We start from the raw sequence: 9,315 nt of genomic DNA on the forward strand, positions 1-9,315 counted from the left end.
GATGGTCTCGTTTTTGCCTCGCTCCTCACAGCAGGGGGAAGGATGGATCCATCAGGAGATCCCCAGGGTGTTCACACTCCTAATCTCTACCTATATTAACTTCCCAATTTACCTGCAGTTGATTTTGCACCTTTCACCTCCTTTAAGAATGGGTTGTGCATGAACAGTCAGGTTTCCTGAACGGGGAACCTCTGGATAATAAAATGCTGTGACGCAGGATTTCCAGTGGGAACAGACCCGGACCCTTTGGGCGCTGGGCAACCTCCTCGGGAATGTGGCAACCGCTCCCACCCCAGGCCTTTTGTAAACGTCTGGTTTATTTTTCCTCATTTGTTTGCCTTTGGTTGAGCTCAGATAGTAAAAAATCTATGGTTGGGTGTCACTCCTACCTCAGTCTGCGTGACTTTTTTCATTGGAGCGGTTATCGCAGTCCCTCACCTTCCCCAAATGTTTACAGAAAGTTACGCCTGCCAAGGAAACAGTTCGCAGAACTTTCTTTGTATTTGAAAATATTCCGCTTCAAAACCAATTTTAATGCATTTCTGGCTCATCCTGTTTCCCTGTATTTAAAAAAAAAATCAGCGAACCCAGGCTGATGCCACGGGGGCCGCGTCCCGTGGTCTCTTTGCAGCGGGGCCGTGGGCAGCACTTCCTTTGTTTTCTCTAATGGAAAACCTCCTTTGAGAAACCACCGAGGCCGAGCAAATAAATGGGGGTTATTTTTGGAGAATAAAAAGGTTCCGCTCTCCCCGCGCTGCTGCGGCTCACCGTGGGTGAAGGCAGAGCTCTCTGGTGGCTCTGCCGGGGCACGGGGGTTCCCTGGTGGGGAAGGTGACAGATGCCACCCACCAGGTGGGACAGTCCCCATGTCCCTAAGGGACAGGTACAAAACGCTGCCTGTTCAACGGGCCCTGCAGCTGTGTGTCATGGTTTCGGCTGGGATGGAGCTGACTTTCTCGCTGGAGCTGGTGCAGGGCTGTGTTTTAGGGCTGGGATGGGACCACTGATGGGGGTTCGGGGGGTTGCTGGGCACTCAAAGCCTTTTCTGCTCCTCACACCAGCAGCGAGGGGCTGGGGGGGCATGAGGGGCTGGGACGCCAGTTACCCCAAGGGATACCCCATGCCATATGACATCATGGCCAGTACATAAAGCTGGGGGAAGAAGGAGGAAGGGGGGACATTGGGAGTGATGGTTTTGTCTTCCCAAGTCACCTCTGCGTGACGGAGCCCGGCTTCCCTGGGGATGCTGAACCCCCCCCTGCCAGGGGAGCAGGGAATGAACCCCCTGTTTTGCTTTGCTCGTGTGTGCAGCTTCTGCTTTCCTTATTAAACTGGCTTTATCTCAACCCATGAGGTTTTTTCTCACTTTTACCCTTCCCATTCTCTCCCGATCCTGGTGGAGACGGCTCCGCTGGCCGCATGCCACGCTCCTGGAGCACGGGAAGGCGTCGAGGGGAAGGGAGGCAACTCCAGGAAACGCACAGAAAAATAAAAATAGCAAAAGAAAAACTTGGGAAGGAGCAGTAGCGGGGGAAGCCCTGGCTGGCCAGGCTCTGCCCAACCACGAAGACCTTTCTGAAATGAACAACCCAAACGGATATGCTCCTTTGTGTTTATTTATTCCTTAGCAGGGATAAACGATAGCAAGTTTATTTTCATTAGCAGTTTACATTCTATTCCAGGCTTTGGAGCATCCCGCCAGGTGGGGAGAGGGAGAAGTGGGGAAAGTGGCTCCAGTGACAGTGGGAGGCGAGGGAGAGCAGGCAGACGGAGCCCTGCGTGAGCACAAATGTTCTCCCAGGGAAAGAAATCAATTAAAGCAGGTTTTTTGGGGGCTCATTTAAACTTTTCAGGCTGTGCTTCCCGCTGCCTCTTCCCCTCCGTGCCCCCCAGATGTGTCCCCACACCGGCACCCGGGAATGGAAGGTGAAACCAGGCGCTGGAAATCAGCGACAGAAAATCCCGAGGGCAGGAATCACAGCAAATCCCAGGAAGAATTCACACTGTCCCAGGGCGTTGGGTTTCCCCTCGGCACCACGACGGGCTCTGGCTCACGGATACCAAATCTGTTTGCTCACCTACCAACCTGCACCAACGAAAGGGGCTCTGCACCATCCCCTTTACGGGAAGTGTTTTCCAACTTTCACACCTGCTCCTCGTCTCATCAACGGACTCAGAGTTTCTCTGAAAAAAAACCAAACCACTGACTGTACTTTTGTGTCTTTTTCTACATGCAAATGAATCATAGAATCACCTAGGTTGGAAGGGACCTTTCAGATCTAGTCCAACCATCCACTAAACACTGAGAAAACCCAGCACTAAGCTGTAGCACCAAGCTCTGCGTCTGCCCGTCTTTTAAATGTCTGATATCCTTTTCAGGCAATTTTCCAACGGCGCCGGCAGGAAATCCTTATGACACAAGCAAACCAGAAGATCAGTATCATGTTATTGCTACTGAAACAGGTAATGCTTTCACATGGCTTTAGTGTTCTGGTAAAAATATTAACGGTGGACTCGGTTAAATTAATCTTTAACATTTTTCATTCCTGTCAGTGGGAGGAAGGAGTCCATTTCCCCAGGAAGAGCCCTGAAGGAGTATACTTTCGAGTAACGTTTCAAGAGTTTAGTCAGTCCTCTTTGTAACTGTGGAAACAAATCATTCCCACATCTCCCCAACTGGTGCTCCCTGCCCTCCCCAGCTCTCCCAGAGCTCCCCAGCACACGAAGCTCGCTGCTCCTTTGATCCTGTCTTTCTCCGGTGCGGAATTCCAGAGTATAAAAATGTTAATATGCTTCCTGGGAAACTATCGAAATAATCTCTGATGATCACACTCGGGTGCTGCCTCTCAATCACGACGACCTGCTCTTCTTACTCACCGTCCTCGAGGAACTGCACCCAAAAGGCATAGTAGGAAAAAGAAATAAATTAGGTTTCTGCTTTGCATTTTGCATTTCGGTTGGGCTACTGTGGTATCGTAAGTCTGATACCTTCCAAGAAATGAAGATGGTCTCGTTTTTGCCTCGCTCCTCACAGCAGGGGGAAGGATGGATCCATCAGGAGATCCCCAGGGTGTTCACACTCCTAATCTCTACCTATATTAACTTCCCAATTTACCTGCAGTTGATTTTGCACCTTTCACCTCCTTTAAGAATGGGTTGTGCATGAACAGTCAGGTTTCCTGAACGGGGAACCTCTGGATAATAAAATGCTGTGACGCAGGATTTCCAGTGGGAACAGACCCGGACCCTTTGGGCGCTGGGCAACCTCCTCGGGAATGTGGCAACCGCTCCCACCCCAGGCCTTTTGTAAACGTCTGGTTTATTTTTCCTCATTTGTTTGCCTTTGGTTGAGCTCAGATAGTAAAAAATCTATGGTTGGGTGTCACTCCTACCTCAGTCTGCGTGACTTTTTTCATTGGAGCGGTTATCGCAGTCCCTCACCTTCCCCAAATGTTTACAGAAAGTTACGCCTGCCAAGGAAACAGTTCGCAGAACTTTCTTTGTATTTGAAAATATTCCGCTTCAAAACCAATTTTAATGCATTTCTGGCTCATCCTGTTTCCCTGTATTTAAAAAAAAAATCAGCGAACCCAGGCTGATGCCACGGGGGCCGCGTCCCGTGGTCTCTTTGCAGCGGGGCCGTGGGCAGCGCTTCCTTTGTTTTCTCTAATGGAAAACCTCCTTTGAGAAACCACCGAGGCCGAGCAAATAAATGGGGGTTATTTTTGGAGAATAAAAAGGTTCCGCTCTCCCCGCGCTGCTGCGGCTCACCGTGGGTGAAGGCAGAGCTCTCTGGTGGCTCTGCCGGGGCACGGGGGTTCCCTGGTGGGGAAGGTGACAGATGCCACCCACCAGGTGGGACAGTCCCCATGTCCCTAAGGGACAGGTACAAAACGCTGCCTGTTCAACGGGCCCTGCAGCTGTGTGTCATGGTTTCGGCTGGGATGGAGCTGACTTTCTCGCTGGAGCTGGTGCAGGGCTGTGTTTTAGGGCTGGGATGGGACCACTGATGGGGGTTCGGGGGGTTGCTGGGCACTCAAAGCCTTTTCTGCTCCTCACACCAGCAGCGAGGGGCTGGGGGGGCATGAGGGGCTGGGAGGGGACAGAGCTGGGACCGCAGTTACCCCAAGGGATACCCCATGCCATATGACATCATGGCCAGTACATAAAGCTGGGGGAAGAAGGAGGAAGGGGGGACATTGGGAGTGATGGTTTTGTCTTCCCAAGTCACCTCTGCGTGACGGAGCCCGGCTTCCCTGGGGATGCTGTCTGTGTGACGGAGCCCGGCTTCCCTGGGGATGCTGAACCCCCCCCTGCCAGGGGAGCAGGGAATGAACCCCCTGTTTTGCTTTGCTCGTGTGTGCAGCTTCTGCTTTCCTTATTACACTGGCTTTATCTCAACCCATGAGGTTTTTTCTCACTTTTACCCTTCCCATTCTCTCCCGATCCTGGTGGAGACGGCTCCGCTGGCCGCATGCCACGCTCCTGGAGCACGGGAAGGCGTCGAGGGGAAGGGAGGCAACTCCAGGAAACGCACAGAAAAATAAAAATAGCAAAAGAAAAACTTGGGAAGGAGCAGTAGCGGGGGAAGCCCTGGCTGGCCAGGCTCTGCCCAACCACGAAGACCTTTCTGAAATGAACAACCCAAACGGATATGCTCCTTTGTGTTTATTTATTCCTTAGCAGGGATAAACGATAGCAAGTTTATTTTCATTAGCAGTTTACATTCTATTCCAGGCTTTGGAGCATCCCGCCAGGTGGGGAGAGGGAGAAGTGGGGAAAGTGGCTCCAGTGACAGTGGGAGGCGAGGGAGAGCAGGCAGACGGAGCCCTGCGTGAGCACAAATGTTCTCCCAGGGAAAGAAATCAATTAAAGCAGGTTTTTTGGGGGCTCATTTAAACTTTTCAGGCTGTGCTTCCCGCTGCCTCTTCCCCTCCGTGCCCCCCAGATGTGTCCCCACACCGGCACCCGGGAATGGAAGGTGAAACCAGGCGCTGGAAATCAGCGACAGAAAATCCCGAGGGCAGGAATCACAGCAAATCCCAGGAAGAATTCACACTGTCCCAGGGCGTTGGGTTTCCCCTCGGCACCACGACGGGCTCTGGCTCACGGATACCAAATCTGTTTGCTCACCTACCAACCTGCACCAACGAAAGGGGCTCTGCACCATCCCCTTTACGGGAAGTGTTTTCCAACTTTCACACCTGCTCCTCGTCTCATCAACGGACTCAGAGTTTCTCTGAAAAAAAACCAAACCACTGACTGTACTTTTGTGTCTTTTTCTACATGCAAATGAATCATAGAATCACCTAGGTTGGAAGGGACCTTTCAGATCATCTAGTCCAACCATCCACTAAACACTAAGAAAACCCAGCACTAAGCCGTAGCACCAAGCTCTGCGTCTGCCCGTCTTTTAAATGTCTGATATCCTTTTCAGGCAATTTTCCAACGGCGCCGGCAGGAAATCCTTATGACACAAGCAAACCAGAAGATCAGTATCATGTTATTGCTACTGAAACAGGTAATGCTTTCACATGGCTTTAGTGTTCTGGTAAAAATATTAACGGTGGACTCGGTTAAATTAATCTTTAACATTTTCCATTCCTGTCAGTGGGAGGAAGGAGTCCATTTCCCCAGGAAGAGCCCTGAAGGAGTATACTTTCGAGTAACGTTTCAAGAGTTTAGTCAGTCCCCTTTGTAACTGTGGAAACAAATCATTCCCACATCTCCCCAAACTTTGATCCAAATCCATGGTTTAGCAGCCCTTGAAAACTGCCCCGTTGTCTTTGACCCTGGTGAGTCTGTCGAGACACAAGGTTTCAGCGGTGTCCCCCCGGCTGTGGCCACCAACACCTCACCTCTCTCCTCCTCCTCCTCAACTCTCTCCCAACCTCAGTTTCTGACCACAACTGAGTGACTTTGAGAACATCCAGGCACTAATTTAAAATCGAAGGCTCCCAAAACACCAATATTTCAATATTTCAAGCTGCAGAGACACCGCTCTGTGCGGCTTCATGCTTTGGCCGAAACCCCCCAGGAACCACTCCAACAGCGCGTTCCCAGCAGCTCTAATTCGGGGGGAAACAGCAAAGTTTGGGCAATTCAAAGCTTCGCTCTCCAAAAAACGATAAACAATAAATGTTCCAACTTAAGACGCTGTTTCAAAAAAAACGACCCTTTTCTTCCAAACAATCTGAGCTTTGACGAACTGCTATTTTGCAAGGAAAGTAAGATTAGTGGAGACTAATCCCGGCTGGATCGCGCCGTGCTAAGGATTAGGGAAAGGGGTTGTGGCGGAGGGAGCGAGGCGAGTCTCGGGATTTTTATAAATAAAAATGAGGCAGTGACCCCTTTATAAAGCATTTTATACCTTCGCATAAAAACACCCACCTGCGGCATTGGGCATCTGTGCTCAGGCACTTCCTGCGACAGGTTACACCCTTAATATTTGCTTTATTCATCAATATTCCCAACTGGAAAGCCCTGGTTTTCATTGCTCTCATTCCTCATTTTACCCTAGTTGGCTTTTTTTTTTTTTCTTTCAACGATATTATTTGCTGTTTCCTTCCCAGTCATTTATTCTCTCCATGATTAATGTTTAATGATTCTCTGGGTATACGTTTTGCCAGAGAGCCAAAAGCAAAGAGCTGTTCTGTGGCTTCTCCCACCCTTCGAAGCGCGGCGCCGATAACACCGAGCTAAAAAAGGTAACGAGGAAGAAAACATTCAATATTTCTATTAGGAGACACTTCATTAAGGTAATTAAGGCAATCATTTAAAGCAGTTATGGGGATTATGAACACACAAAAGAAATTACGCAATAGGGTTCTCGCAAGCCAGGCAGACTTTCCACCATTTTATGATGCCTTTAAGAATAACTTTCGGGGCTTTAATAAGCTTTTGAAAATAAAGAACTCATTTCTTGGCAAAAGGACGGGGCCTTCCCCGCACCTGGGAAGAGCGGATTGGAGGCCTTGGTGATTTTCTTTTATTTAATGTGCAACGAGGATGGCAAATAACTGAAATAACTCGTTTAAATTGTGTTGCTTGAAAAAATATATTTACCCCAAAGCGCCCACTGATGATGTCACATAGATCCACGGGGGGGCCCTGCGGCCACCGCCCCACCATTTGTTAATTAACACGTGAAAAATGAAGCAGGCACGACCGACTTGGGCGAAGAGGCATGACACATTTTTTTTCAAAATCCCTTAATTAATTAAAAAGCCTGAAGGGTTTTTCTACTCGCTCAGAGGCTACTTTAACCCCCGCGGGACAAAATCCTCCCCGGCCCCACAGGGACCCGCTCGTGCCAGCTCGGGGGGTTCCAGGGAATGGCTCAGAGACATCCAGAGCAAAAAAAGCGCAATAATTTCAGACATTTTTAGCAGCATCTCTCCCGCATCCCATGGATACTCTTAAATTCTGTGGATCATGCAAAATATTCCTGTTTCCAAAGCGATTTGCGCCCCGAACCCCCCCGGGAGAGGGGAAGAGGGGGTCACCCTGCTTCAGGGCGAGGTGGGACCCGCGCTTTGGGGAGTGTTTTTTCTACTCAAAGTGACATTTAGTGCCTTAACGCATCTTTTAGGGCTTTGTGACAAACTAGACGACTCCACCGGTGCTTTAAAGTGACTTTATTTAAATTATAACCTCATAATCACAACACAGCTGTATGTTATTTTTGTGCTTCTTCCCCGGGGAATCCTTTTCTGTCCTCTTTCCTACACATTTCTTGTGTAACTACGTTAAACCTCTGAAAATGCACCATATAACTCACAAACCTGCAGGAGCAGAGCCTTCAGGACACAGCATTTGCATAAATACGCCCACTTGAGATAAAACTTTGCATCAGTCTCAAATGTTTTTTACTCTTTATTATTAACTTATGCAGACACAAAGTCAAATATGTTTTATTCTGTCCAAAGTCTTCGTGCTCAGCCTGCAAAGCACATCCGAGTGTCCTTCCAGAGCAGACCATGAGATTGGTTTGATCTAAGAGTCCTGAAGAACTGTGATATAATGCTCAGAAATAGAAGAGCAGAGTATTAGGACGAAAAAAAAATATCCAAAACAAACAAAACACTAAACAAACCGGAACCCAACCGCCCTAAAACACGTTTAACGCTCGGCTGCAGGGGACGCGTAAGCAGGATGCTCGCATGAGTGAGCAGCGGGGACAGGCCTGGCTTCAGCTCCCTGTGCCCTCAGGGCAGCCATTTTACCTCAGCGCGGCCCAGCCGGTCCCAGCCCGCCTCCGTCCTCCCCTGGACCCTCCCGCCCGCCTCGGGAGCGGGCAGAGCTCAGATTCCCTCACGCCACAACGTGCCGGGGCCGTGACTACGGCCACAGCCCTCCCGTCCGTGGCGGACACCAACCCTCTACCCCCGACCCCCGCCGCCGCCATCATCCCGCCTCCCCATGGCGGCCCCCGCGGTGCATTGTGGGACACGCCCCTCGCCTTGGCGCCAACCGCCGCCGCGGTGCACTGTGGGATACACCCGCCCCTGCCCCGGCCGGGCCTTCTTGGCGCGGGCGCCGCACCGGATGTGACGCCACACGGCCTGCCGCCATACCGACCGCGGCCGGGGGTTGCGTTCTTCTCCCGCGGCGCTTCAGGAGCGGCTTTACGAAGGAGAACCGGGCTCACCGCGTCCCCGCGCTCAGCAGCGGAGCCGCCAGCACGGGCTCGGCTTTTTCGGTGGGGCCGCGAGGGGGTAGAGAAGGGAGGAACTATTTTTCTCCGGCGCGGCGCATGCGCAGGGCGGAGGAGTGGGGGCGCGGCGGAAGACGTGGGCTCTGCCTTGGTTCCCTGCCAGCGCGGGCGGTGCTGCGTCCCGGGGTGAAATCGCTGCGCGCAGTAGGAGCGCGAGGGGAGCCGCCGTCGCCATTTTGAAGCGGTTGTTGGGGGAGGCGGCGTGTGCGCTCCCCTCTGCCCGGCCCGGCCCCGCGCCCTCTCCTCCCGCCCGCTCTCTGCGCTCCGGCCCTCCACCGCCGCAGCCATTGCCGACCTTGCCATGTCCGGAGGGGGCGTGATCCGCGGCCCAGCCGGCAACAACGACTGCCGCATCTACGTGGGGAACCTGCCCCCCGACATCCGCACCAAGGACATCGAGGACGTCTTCTACAAGTACGGGGCCATCCGCGACATCGACCTCAAGAACCGCCGCGGGGGCCCGCCTTTCGCCTTCGTCGAGTTTGAGGACCCCAGGTGAGACCCCTCTCCCCCGCTCCTTTGGGGTGTCCGTGTGTGTCCCCCCCCCGGGCCTGAGGCGGGGGCTGCCTCTCCCCGCCCTGCGCTATCGGGCCTCGGTA

At 52.1% G+C, this 9,315-nt stretch overlaps 1 protein-coding gene across 3 annotated transcripts in view; it reads left to right on the forward strand.

The window, feature by feature from the left end:
* Nucleotides 1-8,850: 8,850 nt before the first annotated feature.
* SRSF1 (serine/arginine-rich splicing factor 1) overlaps nucleotides 8,851-9,315 on the forward strand; it is a 3,974-nt gene continuing 3,509 nt past the window's right edge. For 2 of the 3 annotated variants that reach the window (XR_001414027.1, XM_014960881.1), the window contains exon 1: nucleotides 8,851-9,211. Coding sequence is in view for 1 of the 3 variants with exons in the window: in XM_014960881.1 (XP_014816367.1) it covers nucleotides 9,018-9,211 (194 nt within the window). In the remaining 2 variants the exon portion in view is untranslated. The remainder of the gene's footprint in view (nucleotides 9,212-9,315) is intronic. The other variant, XR_001414028.1, reaches the window with a different exon arrangement.

This window comes from Calidris pugnax, unplaced genomic scaffold (assembly GCF_001431845.1).
Source record: "Calidris pugnax isolate Ruff unplaced genomic scaffold, ASM143184v1 scaffold45, whole genome shotgun sequence".
Taxonomy (NCBI): Eukaryota; Metazoa; Chordata; class Aves; order Charadriiformes; family Scolopacidae; genus Calidris; species Calidris pugnax.